The 20,460-nt window shown below is 38.6% G+C and overlaps 1 protein-coding gene across 12 annotated transcripts in view; it reads right to left on the bottom strand.

The window, feature by feature from the left end:
• Window positions 1–20,460, bottom strand: part of lmo7a (LIM domain 7a) — a 61,084-nt gene that overhangs the window by 26,772 nt on the left and 13,852 nt on the right. For all 12 annotated transcript variants that reach the window (XM_032568527.1, XM_032568530.1, XM_032568531.1 and 9 more), the window contains exons 4-7: window positions 13,847–13,953; window positions 5,252–5,282; window positions 2,464–2,577; window positions 422–638 (exon numbers count right to left, since the gene is read on the bottom strand). In XM_032568527.1, the coding sequence (XP_032424418.1) occupies window positions 422–638; window positions 2,464–2,577; window positions 5,252–5,282; window positions 13,847–13,953 (469 nt within the window). The remainder of the gene's footprint in view (window positions 1–421; window positions 639–2,463; window positions 2,578–5,251; window positions 5,283–13,846; window positions 13,954–20,460) is intronic.

The following is a 20,460-nucleotide window of genomic DNA, read 5'->3' as shown; positions in this document are numbered from 1 at the left end:
AACAGCAAATATTACTGGTTTCATCCAGAGGAAAATAGGACACAAGACAAGTAGACACCAGCACTTGTTTGTGGTTCATTTTCTTGGAGTTTTTATTTTAAAATATTCTCAACTACACTTCCTCTGTGAGCACTGCTTTTTTGAAACAAAGATCAAAGTGCACAAAGCACTGTGGTCACAGCATATTTTTGTCTGTTTGGGGTGCATTCACTCTATGTTAGTACTAATTAACTTATAAATAGTTCACAGTCAGAGTACCACAAGTGGTATTTGGACCACAGTTTGAGAGGTATAGATCTAGAGACTCCGTGATTACCTCTACTATTTAGAGTGAAAGTCAGATTTAAAAAGCAAAATCCAGTCAATTTATTGGACGAACGACACAAAGGTAAGGAAAAGTGGTTTAAATTATCTACTGTACCCTCGCTGCTGCCTTTGAGAGTGACGTCAGATGAGATGCTGTGGGGTCTCGAGCCCAGCGAGTCCAAACTGTCCAACGAGTTGTCCCTCCTGTGTCCACCTCCTCCGCCTCCACCTCCTCTCAGTGAATAGATCTCCTCTCGCTCAGAGTACCAACTGTCTCCAAAACCGCTGTCTCGAACACTGGAGCTCTTCTGACTGTTTGATTCCTGCAGAGTCTTTCATGCATACATAAACACACACAGTCAGTCACACATTTGATGATAATAGGGTGCCAGTTATAATATTTAGCTTCTCTGTTACAGTCCATCGGGAACCCTGGTTCATCTGATTAAAATTTTTAACCATTCAAGAGCTTCCAGTACAGACAAGCTAAGTGTCTTGTGGAGTTTTGCAGGTAGACGAGACAAATTTAGGTATTTGGCCATTGGCCAAGACCTAACAACAATGTTCCAGCTGTCAAGCGTGGTGGTCATAGCATCATGCAAAGACTAAGTGCTACCTCTGAAATCTGCAATCTCAAATCAAATCAAAATCCAGACAATAAAATCTTGGTAACAATGTGGACTTCAAATAGGACTATGACACCAAACATACATCAAAAATGTTGTGGGAAGAGATAAAGTGGACTAACGTTAAGTTTTCCCATTGACCGAAAGGGTGCTGAGAGAGAAAGAAGCCACTGCTATCAACTCAACAAGTTCCAACTCAACTAAAATTGGCAGCTGCCCTCATGAACCCTCAAGGGTTCATGGCTAGAGAAGACAAAGCTTGATCTGTGTGGACTCAATGACATAAACGACCGCAAACCGACATTTAAACTGGCTTAAACTACGGTACTAAAGCAGGCTAACATTAACCTTCTCTTCCCAAAGAGCTAACCTAAAGCCCCTGAAAACAAATGTACCCTGTTTAATAGCCCAGTCAGTGGCAGGAAACCATCTGCTTTAAATTAACTCTTCATTGAATAGAAAGAGTGTTCAAATATTAAGCTAAAAAGAGAAAGGAAGAAACATCCAAACAATAAAGAATTAAAAGCCTCAAAAGTACTTAAGCCAGACGTGACTGTATGCAAACGGACAGATATAATGTGGGTGCTTAATACCTTTTTTATGCCTAAACACACAGTCAGTAACACATCTAAATGACACTGTGCCAATTCTAATATTTAGCTCCTTTGAGCGTGTAAAGGGGCGGAGGTGTGCGAGATCTCCCAGGTAGATTTTAAAGTCTGTGTTGACTTGGCTACTGTAAACATACAATGAGTTATAATGGGTGATGGATGGGGAAATCTACATCAAAAAACATCATTATTTCTTCCTCCCTGCCATCTCTGTCAAAACAAACTTCATCCCCACTCCCTTAATGACTGTGTTTACTACAAGACGAGAACGTCACTGCACACAAACACATAAAAGCCTCTTCAAACACAAGTGCACCAAACAAGCCAAAACGTGTCAGACGATTTAAAGAGAAAGACGGTTTTCTGATCTGTAATCTTCCGAATCCTGCCAGACAATACAGGTCAACAAATTAAACCCAGGCAAACCTCAAGAGCCACTGAACTTGGATTAACGTGGCTAAATGTACAAAATGTGCCCTGACCAACTCCCATTACCAAAAATCCCTGGAGTGAACTGGATTACAGAGGGCTCGCACACAAGCTATAAATCCACGCGAAACACAAGGTGCCAAGTTCAACACTGGCACGGGCAGGACGGGAGGGTGGAATGCCTCTCTCAGGAAAAGAAGTGGCTATTTTAACATGTGAACTATGTGTGCCGCGTTGTAAACAAGATGAAAATAGCTGAGTCAAGGGATCAGGTCACTTATGACTTAACGCAATGCTGGTTTCACCGCCCACCAGAGCACGGCCCCCTCGGCCGTCTGTGGCTGTCCTCACGCATAGCCCACATACCAGGGAGGATACACAAATGAACTGAGCAGTGACTGTAAAAGAGGATTTCAATGCATGCTGACAACAAAGCTTTAAACAGGTTATAGAGCCCAGAGGTATAATTACACCTTCAAAAAGGAATTCACCTTGTATAGTGCGGTGCCTAATAATCCCTCAAAGGCCTTGAAATTTAGGTAAGGTCCATCATAGAAACGATCACTCTGAGCTCTTCTACCCAGCCAGTAAATGGTGATTAAAACCTGGAGACAAAGAAAGACAGTAAATAAAAAATGTCAGAAAGCAAAATTTAATAGCTGTCAGAGAATATACTGCTCCGGAAAAAATTAAGAGACCACTTAAAATGCTCAACGTCTCTGATTTTACTTTTTACAGGTATATGTTTGAGTAAAATGAACATAGTTCTTTTGCTCTACGAACTACTGACAACATGTCTCTGAAATTCCAAGGAAAAATGTTGTATTTATTTGCAGAAAATGGGAAATTGTCAAATGCATTCAGACCTCAAATAATGCAAAGAAACCAAGTTCATATTCATTTAGAAACAAAACTAAAGTTTTAACTCAGGAAGTGTTCAGAAATTAATATTTGCCATTATAACCATGAGGTTTTCAATGGGGTTCCGTGCAATGGTCTCTTATTTTGTTCCAGAGATGTATATTTATTAAGCAATTGCAGCACTTTTGCCCTCAGTGGTGAATGATTTATGCTGTGCTAAGGTAGGTGATTGTTCTGGTCTGATTTCTAGGCTCATTTAGAAAACAGCACATCAAAAAGCCATACAGCTAAGTATACAATTTCTCCAACACATAAGTACACATCAACAGCCTCCTACATTTAATGAGGTTCTCAGTGACATGTAAGATTAAACCCTAAGTCAGCTCTTCTGTGACATTTGAGGACAAGTTCAAAATACACATAGGCCAAATTGACATAGGGACATTTTGAAACTTAGCTCAAAACTTTTTGACAAACATCCATCAAAACACATTCATAAAACACATCTTTATAGTGTTTCCACTATTGTCCTGTATCTGTGTTTATATACGATGTGGGAAATTGTTGCAGTTGTTAAATATGCACATTCTTACTTTTTTAGATAAAGCTATGCTCAATTTCCTACTGCAAAACTGTGATAATAATAGCCATGAGAGCTCCTGCTGAGCTGTCCTTTCGTATTAATATACTGCACTTTATTTCATTTTGTTTTGAATTTTCTTCTTGTTTTGGATTTTCTTTTGTATTGTGGAACACAAATGCATACCAGAGATTTTGGTAAACAAGAAGCATTCATATCTTGTGCAAGCATGCATAAAACACCTTCCAATTTGTTTTTTCTTTTTGGCAACATGTAATTGCAGACACACTGAAAAAAAAAGAAAAATCAGCTGGTGACCAAAAGTTTCAGCTTGACCAGGCCTGAACAGTAACTGTTTTGTCAGAAATACAGGAATAAAATATTTTTTCCCTTCAGTAAACACTAACATTAAGCCCTTCCAGGCCACGCCGACAGTCTCTCTTCAGTGTGGATGTTGTGACTGAAGAAAGAATTCTCAAAGTTAGCCCTACCAAAGCTAGCTTCTTAGCAAGAACAAAATATTACACTGTTGACTGTTTTTATGCTTTTGAGCTTTAGGCATTGTCTGTCATGCTGTTTGTTGGATTTGAAAAATATTAGCAGATTTTTTGAAGATTGAAATCAGCATCAACACTCTTTATTGAGTACACAGACATGCTTTTGTTTACAGTTGGTAAATGCTAACCAAGCTAATTGTTTATGATGTAAAAGGTCAGCTCTTTAATCATTTTATTTTTCGCCTTTCAAAAAAATAACCAAAACCTTTTTTTGTTTTGTTTTTTTTGCAGTGATTCCTCACCACTGCTACAAACAAATAATCAATCATACATTGAGTCAGGAAGTCTAGGAAAAATACTTTGAACACTGATAAACAGAGAATGAGAATCAGCTAAAACACTTATCTTCAGGTCAAAGCTTTACTGGAGGTCAGAAATCTGTTCAGTCCACGTCTACTTTAACTTGTCCAATAAGAGTGGATAAAAATCTGTTTTTAAATATCTTCCTTTTGCCTTTTGTTCTTTCAACTATTTGAATGAATGAAACAGTTATTTTGAACATGTGAGCTAAAATTTTAGCTACCAAACAGAAAAGGAAGTAGGTGAACAAAAATATCCTCATGATGTGTTGAAATATTTAATGCAAATTGTGCTAAATGTAAAATAGAACTACTACTACGACTTATCCAAAAGAGAGCAGAAGAAATCAAATGCTTATTAGGCACATACTGTACCTGTTTTATCTAATCTTACATAGACTATGCACCATAAGACACAGTGTTTACCATTTACTTACATTTCAATCTATCCCTTGTCAGGCATGTTATGGTTATAGCTTAAACCATCTTTGCTGATTGTTCTAGTATGAGTTGTGCGGTGAGGTGAAATGGCCAGCACCTTTGCATTATTAGAAATGCTTTTCTGTGTTTTCCACAGCAGGAGAGGCAGTTTAACCTTATTGATGTGGAAATGACAATTGCATTTAAATACTATATTCTATTGTAATTGTTTGTATTTATGTAATTAACCGTATAAGAGGAAGGATCATTGCCGTTAGTATTCGGTTTTATTTGGCTCTCCATTTAATTAATAGACTCTGTCTCTATTAGTCAGCATTTTTCACAGAGTTATTTATTAACAAGCAGTGATTCTGTGTTCTCCTCTATCATTTGTAAAACATATCAAATATTACAGTAGAAACGAACAAGGAGTTATATGTGTTAGAAACCATAACTTCATGTTGTCACTGACAGCACCGTACCTGAAATAAATCAAGCTCTACCTTTTATAATTACTTAATAATTCACAGAGTGACAGATGATTTATGAGAAAACAACTCACATTTTTCAGCCTCCTGTTTGTCTCTTGGTGCCTGTGTGGGAAAAAAGCAGAAAGGAGAGATGTTTGTGTAAAACTGCAAATGACAATAAAAGAGCAGAGGGCATCGCTGTGAGCTTTATGTAAGCTGGGCAGTGAAAGAGCTGGAAGCTGAGAGCACAGTCCTGACTCCTGTCAGCCCTCCGTACAACAACACACAGAGGCAGAGAGAAAAACAAACATCATTTCTGAAATGGAAAAAAAACAAAAAACAATAACATCAAAGCACACCAGAAACTGATTTTTTTTTTTTAGCTTTCAAATATGTAGAACTAACAATAAGCTACTCGAAACATTTGTTTGACATTGAAGAGGGGTTCTTGATTGTCATTTTTATGGGAATAAAACTAACAACCGGAAATGTGATATAAAGCGCAGCCCTGCTGCGGGAGAATGAACTCTCTGAAGAATTAGCTGAGCTCTTTCTCTCTTTTTGTGGCTCAGCAGTCTGGCCTGACTGTCAGTAAATCACCTAAAAGGGAAACATCTGAGTTCCTGTGGAGACAAAAGCAAAACCCTCAGTGTCATCCTGGAAGCCCCGTATGACTCTCACCTTTGTGCGTTTCATGTCTACCTGTCACTTAAGGTGACAGATGTGTCGGTATATAGGCCACTGAAGAGCGATCAGCAGCAGCAACAGATGCAACAATGAGAAATGATTTACAGCCTTGCTTCCATCTCTGCTGCATCCAACACATTCCTGATTTAATGCAGTTGTGCTGATAATAGCTAAAAAGCAGACTAAAAGTATGCGCCTTTGAGGCCATAATCACAGAGTGATGTAAAATTCAAATAACACCCCCAAGTATGTCGAGTGATAAATGCTTACTATTATGATTCAACCCCTGCCAAAAAAAAAACAACTTATTGATTGTTAATATTTTTGGAATCATCCCCATAATGTTTACAGTAAGTGCTTCAACAACAGGCAGCTTCATATTCAACTTCTGATCTGAAAAGGCTTCCTTGTAAATGACAGACTTTTATAACCTAATAACTAAGAGTTCAAAAATTCACATTTGTGAATATGACTTTCTCAGTTATCTGCATCGTTGTTTTACAACCAAGAACTAGTTGTGACAAGTTTGAGTTTAAGAAAAGCAACAGTCATTTTTCAGATAAGTGCTAACAGGAATTTAAGACAAATAAATCCCCTGCTGCCCCACTAACACTGCTGAAGATCTTTAAAGTAGAAATACACGAAGTATTCGAAGTGACAGCCCCACCTTCAAAAATCTAACTATAAACGATCTGCACCTCATTGTAAAAATCTTAAAAAATAAATAAATAAATAAATCAAGATAGCAAACAGGTAAAATATGTTGGCAGGAATGTGCGGAGAAAAAGCAGCAGAATTTAGGAAAAAATATTTTCACTAGAGTGTGTTTTGGTGTAGTGTTACAGCTAGTGGCACGAGAGTTATTTATCGTCAAACGAATAGAAAGGATGAAATTTAACACCAGCAAACATGGTGCTGTAACCATGGGATAATAATCCTAAACACACCTTAATCTCACTCAACAACAGAGCAGAGGGCAACATGGGAGACAAAGATCACAGAACTGAACGTCTGTTTTCTGCACTCAAAGCAAAGTGAGATATGAATACAAACACATTTACTATTATTATTCGTCATTATGTGTCATCAGTACGTTTAAATCTTTTGGAAATTGCAAGAAGGATTTCTGCTGAAACTAAGTGGAACTATTTACCATAGAATTATTGACAAAGCACAGCTATAAGCACATACAAAAATATTTTTATATGAATGTGGGGACAATTTCACAAGTTTTTCACTAACCTAGTTCGATGGTGAACCCTGGTAGCACTCAACACACTGGCCAACAAATCTTCAACTTTGTTCCTAAAATTAGCCAATGGTAGCTCAACATGTGCAGAGGCACTAATGAATACACTCTATAATATTTGGCATAGAGCAGATATCCAAAAGCATTAAAAATGCCATTTGCTTATTTTTTCTAAAGCAATAATACATGTCAAAACTGCTACTTTTCTAGCTTCCTGCAGCAGCAAGCTGAGCTGCAGGGCAAACATCAGTTTGTCGTTAAGAAGCAGTGTTATTTTTGTTTTATTTCTCCCTTCATAATACTACTACTGCCAACATCTGCGCCTGCATAGCTGTAGTTTTCTTTGAGAGTTTTTATTGTACAATAGTAAAGTTTCTAATACGTTTGTGAGCCCAAAAGTGAGCACGGCAGATATGCATTTAAAACTACCAGCATAGATGGTTAAACTATATTGCTTTAACTTCACTATAACTATATGAGACTATGAGAAACTATATTAACTCATCTGCATTTGAGGATGAAGACTTTTTATGTAGAATGTATTTTTTGCCACCTGGCAAATGCATTTAAGTATCACAGCAGCTGCCTGGACTAAATCCTGGGTCTGTACCAGCAACACTTGGTGAGGTCGTCTCTCTAGCAAGCTGCCAGGTCGTTGGGAACTTTCTCTGTTGGCTGTAAAGTTCAATCCCCCCCCTCAAAACAGCTGTGTTGTGTCAGAAAGAGAAATACAGTCAAGTCGTTGAGTTTACAGCCAACTAATGTGCTCCGTGGAGCATGTAGCTCTTTGTTTGTATGACAAAAGTGAATGTTGTGTATTTACATGGAACTCTTTCCTCTTAAGAGAGTCAAACTGCTGTGATTGCAGCACTGCAACCTTCAACCACTTATGGCATTTAAACTGGATGGGTGACAGATCCCCTTTCCCACCAGTGTGCGTCATCTCACACGAGGAGTTTCCAACACGGTCATTTGCCAGAAGTGAAAATTGAAGTGGACGTTTTTTTTTTTTTTCAGTTGGGCATTGAACAAATTTATAGGCAAAGAAAAAGAAATGGCAAAGAAAGAATAAAACAACCCTTTCTTGTTTTTTATAAAACAGTTACGAAGTATTATACTTGGAAATAAAAAGGAGATTTAAGGTCACGCATTGGGAATAGCAGCAGCTGAGCAGAGGAGTAAACAAAAACATCTCTTTTTTTAAAATCTCCGGTGCCTCAGGATTCGCACATAGATGTTAGAATCAGCTGAGCTCTCATATGATGATGCAAAATCACTGGGAAAAAAAACACATCAGGAGTCTGATACGAAAACAGCACAGAGTGTACAACTCAAAAAAAAACATCCTCTGATACAGGACCAAGTGACAAAACAGCATCATGTTCACGCATACACCCATTTTCCATTTTATTAGGTACACCAGATGCTTGGTTTGAACTTCAGCAAGTCATCTTCTCCATCCTTAGTTGCCTAAATTCACTGAACAGCTTCCATGTGATTGGCTGAATCTTTATTTGTAATACCTAATAAAGTGGTGGGCTATTGGATGTTTTTTTTTCTTTTTTTTTTACAAATTAGTTAAAATTCATACACACATAATGGATAAGTTTTAATATTACTGGTAATATCTGTGACGTAGTCATGGTGACATGAAAATAGGTTTTACTGAGGACAGACACCAGAGAACATCAAAAACCAGACATAAAAAAACTGAACCATCAACATTTTACAAGTCTTTTAAATCGTTTTCACGAGGAGTGAACGTGAGTTGTGCCAACACATAAATTAAACAAAAATGCAAAAAAGGAAGTAAAGAAACGTCCTTTTTTGGGCTACTATTCAAATTTTAGACAAATGACTTTCTTAACAGAGAGCAAAGGAAATTCTCTCTCCGATTTCCTATTTCCGCTTGTGCTCTAACACAAGTGAAAAGGCATGTTAAGATCTACAGTTGTGTGATGAGCAATATATGCAGGTGAAACCTTTTACATGGCATGAAACTGAGAGTAAACAGCAACATACCAGCAAACCTGCTCAGCTTCATCAACGTCACAAAGACAAGTGAGCTACTTCCAAAAAATAATAATAACAATTATAACAAAAACACATACCTTAGTAATGAAAATCTTTCACTCTTTCAACATCTGTCTCAACATACAAATAAGAAATGAATCTGATTTTTTTTTCTCTTTCTCCACTTTATAAACGTCTGCTGCGGCTTGCAGCAAGCATCCAAGACAATCTCAGCAGTGCTAAAAACAAAGTTGCGCTCAGTTTAATTAGTGGAATCAGCTGTGGTTGTGACAGTGTTGGACATCATTGTGGCGTGCTTATCTGAGACACAGCAGCCTCTGTGGGCAAGGAGCAGGGTGAGGCTGGCATTTCCCTCTCCAGCCAGCTACATAGCACAAACACAACCCTTGTGTTGGCCTGGTACAGCTGGGGTCACAACTGGCAGAGCAGGAAACTTTAAAGGTTGCTTGGTATTGCTCCTTGTTCAGTTTCACAATTGGACAAACAGTGATGGCCGTGCCTTTTACATAAAACCATGAAACTTATTTTGTGAAATGGTTAATGGTTTTGTGAAACATCGTCTTCACACCATTAGTGCACAGTGAGCCACACCCTCAGTACCAACAAACTAGGCGTGACTCTCGCTCTTTCTATGAAGTCAAACTTAGCTACTAATTTTACACAGCTAAATCATGCCCGCACAGGATTTGGTACAGTATATATCCACCTTAAATACATTCTGTGTGGTGAATGAAACTTTGTGAGGAAAAGCAAAAATGTTCTTTTGTGGTAATGCAGACATTTGGTCTGCAGCCAAACAAAGCCATTACATAATGAAACCACATTGCATAGGCCCTCCTCTCCTCTGTTCTGTAAAATTTGCCCTTGAAATTCCTGAATGGTAGCATAAACCTTGATGTACCTGTCCATCTTAAGTAGTTTCCTTTTTTTTTTGTTTGGGAGAGCAGCAGTCACATCTTGTCAATAATTTACTCAATCAAACTTTGGAAAAAAACGAGACTTTGAACCTCTCTGCAGGGGGTTGATTTTCTAAGTCACTGGGGTCAATAAGCAGATGCCTGGGTTTCTTATTCAATTAAAAATAACAGTCCAACTTATATCCAAACTATAGATTCCACTATATACAACACCTCTAATGACCTTGAATTAAATAGGGGACGTAAGGGACAAACACAAACACGTATGAGTGAAAAATTTACATTCTGGTCACTTACAGGCAGCAAAACGTATTTCAAGTAACTTCTGACTAATTTATGCATTAATTGTACCTACAACAAGTTTGAACCTGCTATACAATTCTGATCAATGAGAACCTTTAATAAAGTTATGCTGGTTGATCTCTTAGATTGTCTTTATGACGTTGATGCTTGTAAGGTTTTGTAACATGGGTTGTTAGAAGGAAAAACACTTCAATGGCTTATACAAAATTTTGTAGTTTTTCGACAAAATATCGCCAATGAGACAAGGTCCCAGTAGCTGATGCAGTAAGCCAACCAAGAGTTCCTCAGCTGCTACAAACTAGCACTTTCTGGTTGGCTGGTGGGTTTTATTCAGTATAGAGCTAAGACATACTGAACTAAGAAAGCGAGACAAGATTTGAGGCAAAGCTACAGGCCAGGTTTCAACCCTCCCAGCTGAGACAATGTTTCCCAGCATTACGTAGGTATAGTCCCCTCTACATCCTGCTCCTTCTTTATTTCTCCAGGGTTTTAGTCTCAGTTGTGCAGCCTATGAAGCATAATTCCCAAAATAAATCTGCGAGTCAACAGGCAGTGGGTGGTGTTGAATTCCACCAAATATCTTTAAATTCAATGACTCATCTGGATTGCTGCAGTTTCCTGCGAAGATGATGAAATGTAGCAATGCTGGTTTAGTGAATCACAGTCTCCTATTATGCATCAGATCCAGTCTGGTCACAATTTTAAACAAAGGTGTTACGTTTGCTTGGTATTTTTATGAATCTTTAATTGGTCCAACAGCACAGCTATCCCTTCTTATCAGGGTGTTGCTCAATCACAAGAATTTGTTTAGCTGCAATAAAATTTTGATACTGACTGAGCAGTCGATTGATAAAGGTCTTTATCAGGACAAACGTTGCACAACACAAAGCAGTGCAGCATAGCAGGAAGGTGAATACTACAGCATCTTCACAGCTCAAAGGTCAGGGAAGATATTCAATCTGCGTTTATGGCTGTCGTAACAAGAGCGTTGCATGAATTGAACTGTGTTCTCAGCACACATTGTGTCAGTCAATATCTGACTCCAGCTTTGCATCACACCACAATGATACGGAAGACCAATCACCGAAAAATCAATGAGGATTGTTTTTCACTGAAACTACTCAAATTTAAAGCAATTGCATGATTAGGAATAAACAAATCAACTAAATTAACAAAGTAACCAACTAGTTGTTTGGTCAAAAAAAAAAAAGCCAAAGATTAGAAATAAGCTTGTCTAAAGCTTTATAGCCCTGATTTTATCTGATTGTTAACTGTCTAAATGATTGAATCTGTAACAATATCTGATGTAATTAAAAATTATAATAGTACAAGATGTGACCGGAATGAAAAGATTTTCAGCTCAGTGAAGTGTGTAAGTTAGCATTTTTTAGCAGTAGTAATCTGTTCAAATTATAACAGAGGAGGCAGAAATAGATACAGAGGTATAACACTAAATGTTATTTTCTACATATGTTTAGATATATCTGCGGTTCCTTCGTCACATAAATAATAGTAAGGCTAAATGTATTATATTAAAATTATCCCAATTTATTGATTTAGGCTTTAAACTTCAGTTTACTATTTATTATGCTGGATTTAGAAATAGTACATTAATGATCTTCATTCTTCGGTGAATACACATTCTGGCTGATGTTTATAGACAGTAATCCCAAACAGTTTTGATTATCCTCATCCCCACTCAAAAGTGAAATATTCTGATGACAAAATGAGAGCAAAAAGATTAAAGAAAATCTTTAATCTTTAATCAAACAGAATAACAATAGTTATTCTGTTGTTACAAAACCCAACAGCGCTAAGCAAAGCACCTGTCAGACTGGGTTTAAGGGAGTGGAGGCTGGACAAACACCAGGATTCAGACAGCTGATAGAGACAACTTTCTCTCTCTCTCTCTGGAGCTAATTTGCCTAGACTCTGATAAGCTGCACAGCAATAAAGCCGTTGGATGCACGTCTGCAGCCTTGTTTGGCATTTTCGACTCATGTTACCTCTTTGTGCGCCGTGTCCCTTTGACTGCAGCAACGTAACTATACCTTTAGTCTCATCTATTCTCAAAAGAGTGAAAGAAAAAACGATAACAAAAAGCACAAACAGCTTCAGGTTAATTTACTAAACGTGATGCTTTCCAGCAGCAACAATGTCCACAATCCTGTATGAAAGAGCAGCTAAAACCCAACCCGACTTTAAATGCCACATGCAAACAAACACAGGTGTGCTCTGAACGACTGTACGCCAGAGTAGAACGTACCAATAATCTATTAAAAGCTCGTCCACTGTGAGTGCTGACACCATTCCAATCAATCCAGCTTGTCAAAGTGATCCCCCCCTCGAACTAAGAATAGATCAAGGGGGAACTTGCTCGACAGAAGCAGAAGAACTCTGAGGCCGCTTATGTTTTGTCTCTATCCGCATTTGCCTACTGATATATTGGTTTGCTTCATCTGGCTGCCATTAAAAGGAAGATAATTTTCTGCTGTCATACCGAGAGTGCTTTACAGCCAATATCCTGCGAAAATCTTATGCAACACTCAGCGCATCAAAGGGTTATCGTTACATTTACAGCCCTGATTCAGACGTTTAGTGAGCTCCACCTGAACACAGAGTGTCATCTGCTGTGGGCCGAGGGTGTGTCCCAATAAAATGGAAGACAGATTTGCTTATTTGGAGTCCATATTCCATTCCATGAACAGTACATCTTATATGACAGTGCATATATACACACACACGCAGACTGCGCATGCTTTATTGTTTTATTAGGATGACACTTTGGAAGGAATCAAAGCAAAGAAAACGCTCCAGGAAGTGGAGCTACTTTCTCAAGGTGATAATGCCTGAAGTGAAATTAATGGTTCAATTATGTGACCAAGTTAGGTGTGACTTATCTGACAGAAAGTACACTGGTGCCAACTGAAGGGAAACTAACTAACTTTGAATGAATCCCTCAGCTAATTACTGTCTAAAAACACTGTACCTCATTTAAGTTTAGAACAGCTTTGAGGACTCAGTGCCTCGACAGCAAGTGTTTTTGTTTTTGCTTGCACAGCAAAATACTGTATAAACAGTCCATCTCAGCAGACAGAGTGAAAGTTAGAGCAAAACTGAACTGGTTGGTCAACGTGCCTCTCTGATAGGTGGGTGACTGAAAACAAAACGATGCCTGAAACGGAAAATTAACAAGCCTACTGTGTAACTCAAGCAACATGTTGTCTGATCAAACTGTTAAATTAAATTATGATATCACTCACATCAGTACACCTCTGTGTACGTCCTCCTGCCTATTAAAAGCCATTCCATTTGAAAGAAGCACAAGCAAGCTGAAAATAACACTGACCTTTTTCTAAATACAGCTGGAATCACACTTCATGGCAAGTTAAAGTAAAAGGTGTGAGTATGGTGAAAGATGGTTCTCTTAATATAAAGTTTAGCCTAAAGTCTGAGGTGAGTGGGTGTAAAGCATCGTTCACAAAATCAAAACTTACTTTACTGTCACTCTGGTGGATAAGTCTTGCAGATCCCCGGGGTGAAAGAGCTGCGCCTCCTTTAGTCCAAGCTTCCCACAGGCCTTGAGGAAGACGTTAAGGTTGTCCTGGATAGAGAACAAAGCAGGGGTGATTGCTGTCCCCCGTGCTCAGACGCAGAAAATAATCACTCAAAAAACGGTGGGGGAAAAAAAAACAACAACAACTCTCTGACAGGGAGCAGCCTACAACTGATTGCTTCCAAAGTTCAGGTCACCAGAGGGAACAGCGGCTTGCAGGGAGGAGCGTGTGAGTGCAGCAAATAAGAAGTGACCCGGAGCAGAACACACACTCACACAGAGAGAGACAGATGAAAGAGGAGGCGGGGGTTGCCTGACAGGAGCTGAGTGACAGAGGCGAAGCCACCTGTGGGATGGATTAGGGTGGGGACCAAACCAAAGCAGGAAGAATGACATCAGAGGCATGTACAAGTCCCACCCAACCTGCCATGCAAGTGCAAAAGTGACGCACGCAGCAGCACATGGCCCTTCTGCTGCTACTTCTTCTCACACCCAGAAACTGCACCCTGTCCTCCCTGCCAAGCCTTTTTTTTAATCAAAACATACCTGAGTAGTATTTTGTAGACATTCAGTTGCTATGAAACATGAGGTCGGGTGACAGAGGCGGACAACTATTTCCCCATAGCTATTTATGAAAATGTGGGAGTGGATGAGACGGTTTGTCTTCCGACACCGTGTCAGTCACATTGCATAAAGGTTATGTCTGAGCGCAGGAGCTGCACAGATGTGAGCCAGAGGACGTGTTGTGCTATAAATGTCCACATGTCTCATGAGTTTAAAATAAACCTTCCAGTACAAAAGCACCATTGCTTTTCTGGATTCTGATTTTTTATTTTTTTTTTCGTTTTTTTGCTTCGAAAGGGTTTTGATGTGATCACAACACTGGCTGGGATAATTAAGGGCTGGATGGCTCTATATTTATGTGACAAACATGCTTATTAGTAATTGGTCAAAGAGGCATCTAACCTCCCAACACTTGCATCTTAATTAATACCTAGGAAACAAGTTGAAGAGTTTACTGAGGGGCGATGGATCAGTCAGGGGGCGGGGGAGGTTGTTGCCCTGAACGCATCATGACACTGTTAAAATGTTCTCACCTCTTTTTTTAATGTAATAACAAAAACTATTAAAACATTTGCAATATTTATAAGGCTTTAAGTTGTTAGAGCAAAAGCTGAGCGATTTTCTCAGGCCCTTACCAAACCCAGTTTGTTGTCATTACATGCCTCTCCTGTGTACATTTCACTGACCCTAAATTTATGACACATCAAGAGTACAGCCTGTATGTGAACCACAAATAGCAAAGGACACATGACAGTGAGCTACCTATTTGGAAAGTTTAACTCCATTAACTCTCTTTAAAATGTTTACACACCTTTCAACACCTTCAGTATTGAAAGCATGAGATAAATGTCTCAGCAGACAGACATAATTAGCCTTGACTGAACTAAAACTACACGATAGCTAAATTACAAGGAAAGGGCTGGCAAAGCACAGCTTTAAACTATTTATGGTTCCAAAAGCACCACAACTCTCTAACGCAGCATTTAGGTGATTACATTGCTAAACTGGATTATGTTAGTTCTATGTGTCAATAAAATGACCCCATAAATCCCTTACATGTTAACTGAATGTATTGACAATTATAAAATCTAAATATAAACACAAAGATGGAAATGGAAAGAAAAAATAAAAACTTAATATTAACTAAATGTTAGATAAAAAAGGATGCCAAAAATGTCTACTGTTTACTTTTTTATATCTTAACTAAATACAGATACAAATTTAAACAGCTATGAAAAGTAACTTAACAAATTTATTTGTTCAGTAATAAAAAAAGAAATATTATTCTATTATTTTTTTATATTAGCTCTAATATTTAATCACACCTCTACAAATATAGCTGATGTTTTTTTTATTTATACTTAAAATTCATTCATGTTGAGAAACTTCTAATTAGCAATGTGTGATTTCCTGCTTCACAATGGTATAAACAGGAAATGATAGCGGCTATTTTCTCTTAGACACTGTTGAAATTTGAAAAGCACGACATTTAAGTATGACAGATGTTTGTTGATCTACGTAGGTCTGAAAAATAGCTAAGGTAATTTGCCTAAACTTGCCAATTGCTACAATCTGACTGACAATTAAAAAGGTCAGGTATGGTGGAGGACCTGAGATGTTGGGGCCTGATTCTTTTTCAAAGGCAAGCGGAATCATCAACACCTCGAAACATTAAAAACTTGGTGGCCTCTGTAACTCAACTCCACCTCCAGAACTAAACCATTAGAAATCCAGCACAAACACACAAACACACACAGAACTGAAAACACAACAAGGAAAATGAAAGGACAGGTGGATGTTTTCAACTGTGTTGCACACCCTCCATCTTTACAGACAATGCAAGTATGTGGAATATGAGGAAACCAGTCAGTGTGGTTTCGAAAGCAAAATATTGTTTTTTTTTCTGTTCTTCCTTGATTACAGGATCTTAACTGCTTCCCTTTGTCCTTATGGACTTGCCAACAATCTGTGGTGTTTATTGACAATGGGTTGCAGCTCTTCCTGTTCCTTGTAATTCAGCCATTGTGTTCGAATGCAGAGTTGGAGGACTCCTATTTAATAAGTCAAGCGGTACCAAAATCAGAAGCAGCATCTAGACTTAAGAAAACTTGTTTTCAGATTCAACTTTGCTTCTGTCATTTTTCTGGCATAGCAGAAATTTGAAAAGGGGATTTGTCTGAAAAAATGACAAACATCTTCAAGTCAACATAATTATTTATGAATAATTATATATAAAAGGACCCAACATATTAAAGCTGCAAACCATCAGATCAGTCAAACTCATTTTACATAGCTCGTCAACTACATTACATTGTCCGGTTTTCCCGTTTGTCTTTCTGTTTTGTTGAAAACTGTCAGTAGATAAAATAAAAACCCACCCTCTCAAAAACCAATATGCCTCCTGTGATGCCACAAAAGGAAGCAGGCAACTTACTGGAATTACGTTTGAGCACATTCATAAATATGTATCCTTTGTGTTTTGTTTCCCATTTCTTTTTCACGTTTTTAATAAAATCCTATCGCTCGACAATAGTAGAAGTTCAAGTTATTAGGAAGGGTGATGTCCTTGTTAGCGTTTATCCTAGCTTTCTACGGCGACATCTAGCAAGGCTCAGAGGTCACTGGAGTCAAATTGTGGTTCAAACATGTAAAGTTGAACCCCGTGCGACTGAAGTGCAACAGAATTTACGTCAAAATTGGTCAAAAGTCTCTCATCCGCCAGACTGTTGACCAACACTTTTTGTTCAGCTGGTTACTTGTGCACCAATGTAATTGACACAAGCACATAAAAAGGAGATGGAACTTATTTTTTTATTTATTGGGCATTTAAAAAACCTTTTTAACAGCGGCAGTTCATATTTCATTACCTATCCATGTTGTCTAGTCAGTGTATCGCTGAAAAAGGGTAATCTCGACACTCGAAAAACCCTGATTGAAGCACTTCACAACAAGGAATAAAAAGATTTGCCTCACAGATGTCTGACTTGGCATTTTATCCTTAAATGTGCACCTTGATCTCCCTTGGTTCGTTCACTGGGTTAAGAACAAGGATTACTCTGAGATTACTCTCACACGACCTAGGAAGCAAACAGAGGATGAAAACTATGCTTAAAATATCAGGCTACACATTTCCAAATCTTGGGAAAAGAAACTAAGAGGAGATGGAATACTTGACATGCTGCCACTCCTCAAACAGGGCTTTATTGAGACAGACAGTTCCAGCAGTCCTATCCAGTCATAACATGCACCCATAGAAGATAAACACAGTAACAAAGCATGGTCGAAAGCCTGTCATTGCACAGATGATTACACACACATCTACATGTGTAAAGACACCCTGGGGCCTATCGAAACTGCCTGTTTGTCTCCTCCTTCTGGTACCTCAACTCACCAAGGGGTTGATGTGTGCAAAGGACATCCAGCACCATACCAATTACTGTGTATTTTGGGTGGGCAGAACCAGGCCCAAAGCTGAGGCTGAGATGGTCCAAACCCACAGCCTGCAGAGTACTCAGGAACAGAAATGTGCTGACAGGAAAAAAAAACAAAAAAAAACACTTGGACACAAGTAAAACCAAAGAATAGACCCAGGTTGGGAGCCAGCATTGCTAAATATTCCCATCCCTCCCTTGGCATTTTGCTCTGCCAGAGTTTTAAGCTGGTATCAATTTGAGCCATTTAAAATCCTTCAGACAGCAAAAGCAAAAGAACATATGATGATGATGATGATGATGATGATGGCAAATGTTCACATTTAAGTGGCAATGAGGCGTAGTTACAAATAGCTCTTCTTTGTCAGATTGGTTTTAAGTAACAACCAATCTGACAAAGTAGGAAATAAAAAGCCAAAAACATTCCTTTTCCTGTTGGTCAGCTGTAAGAAGAGTAGTGGGGGACATGATGTGGAATCAAAGTGTAGAAGAAGAGGAGAAGGTGGTGGAGGACGAAAAGGATTAAGAAGGAAAGGAAAAGGAAAGTTTTTTGATTTATCCTTTCCTTTTCCTTACCCTTCTTATTCTTTGTCTTCCTCTGCCTTTTTCTTCTCCTGTGCAGACTATGAATGGATTTAAACTGAAAATCTGACCAATTTGATCAATCAGAAGAGCTACCGCCCCCAGCTGACAAATCCACCCACTAAATGCAGAGGGAGAGCACAATTTTCTGGTGGGAACTGTACAAATGGTTTGCCATTTCTTGTCTTTTCCCCTTTTGATTGGGTATTTTTGCCACATAACACTGTGAGGAAATTTCACCCACTTGGCAAAGAGATGAACTGATCCGAATTTAACATGAACAGATGTCATGTAGGCTAAACATACATTAAAGCTAAGCTGCTCTGTTTTATCCTTTTGAACTTTTAAATTCTGTTTTGACACATGTTGGACTTGGAAATGTTGGCAGCCTTTTGTAAATAGCACAAATTGTTAAGATTCTACATTATTTTAGGTGGTAGCATTTAAACTTTAGCCTAGCTCCACTTTAGCCATGCATGTTTAAAGCATTCTTCTTAATTTTGTTGTTTGAGCAAACATTATCACCATCAGCTGGTGGCTCATAAGTATAAGAGTATTCTGGCTTGAAATAAAAGATATTTTGCAGATGTAGATCTAATTTTATGAATGAAGGAAAAATGCTTGTTTAGAAAAATAGCCCAATAAGTCCAACTGAAGCCCTCATTATGTCAACATTGCATACAGTGGCACATTCCAGCTAAAATTGCCCTCAACAGATCAGAGTTTCACAATAATGAAGATTGGAAGTCAGTGATCGGTGTTTCCCTACTTAAAACACTGCCTAACACTTTATGCCATTCTCACACTCACTGCTATTTTTAAAGACTGGAGATAGGAAGACCACTTTACTGCTGAGGGAGTAAAGTCTCAACAACTCTCAGAGCGAGAGTGAGTAATGTTTGTTGGGAGAGCATTCAGCCTCGCTCCATGTGGCCGGCAGTAACGGATAGCCTCAAGCCAGCCAGAAGCTTTTGGAAGGGGGAATTTATGATCAAGTGGTTTCAGGTTTGCGTCCAAGTCTCGGAAATACCACACAAATGCTGCGATGGAGCCGTACCCATTACCTCAGCAGGTGCCCAGCCTTTACGTCAACACAGCAAATGGCAAAAAAAAAGAAAAAAAAAGTTGATTTTGTCACAAAACACATATGACACTTTATGATTTACAGTCTGTTTATTTTACTGACGACGTTCGTTGTCTCGTGAACATGCTGAGACACACGCATACGCACACACACACACTGCTTGGGAGAGTTATGTTCATAATTCCTCTAGACAGCTGGACTCAATTACTCCCACTAGAAAGGGCTTTCTCAGGGATGGGTATTAGGTAGGTTTTCAAGCCTCTACTTCCCGAGAACTTGTTTGCAGGCACTCCCAAAACATCCATCTGCAGAGAGCCATGGTGGCCCAAAAACCTTAACTGGAAGATGAGCAATATGCCACATCTTCCAGTAAGGATTTATAACTGGAAGATGTTGCATCTTAAAGAGTTTAAAAGACACACTGCTCCATCACTCAAAAGCCCAGTTTTCAAGAAAGAGATAAAACCTGACTGGACTACATTGGAGATGCACTTGATTAAATGGGAAACAGACTAAGCTATAGCACTTTTGAATCTCTACTGACCAATTAAAACACCTTTACACTGGAGTCACATGCAGCTATCCACACTCACAAATCCACACACATTCATACATTAATTGTGCAGCATGAAGTTCAATTTGGGATTTAGTGCCTTGCAAAGAAGATGAGGCGAATAAAAAAGATGTAATCGAACCCATAGGGCCAACCAGTCCTGAAAATTGACCAACCTGTTGGAAACTCAAAAATTTGATTCTGAACAGAGCATCCACTGGGAATAATCAGATTGTAATAGTCAATCTGTGTTGCACTTCCACCCTCTTCTGTGTGAAGGCTGTTACTGACGGAAGAAGAAGCAAAGTCAGCATTTCAGTTGTTCATAATGGCTGCAACAA

This window comes from Xiphophorus hellerii, chromosome 7 (genome assembly GCF_003331165.1).
Source record: "Xiphophorus hellerii strain 12219 chromosome 7, Xiphophorus_hellerii-4.1, whole genome shotgun sequence".
Lineage (NCBI taxonomy): Eukaryota > Metazoa > Chordata > Actinopteri > Cyprinodontiformes > Poeciliidae > Xiphophorus > Xiphophorus hellerii.
The sequence above is the reverse complement of the archived record's forward strand: the minus strand, read 5'-3'. Positions and strand labels throughout refer to the sequence as shown.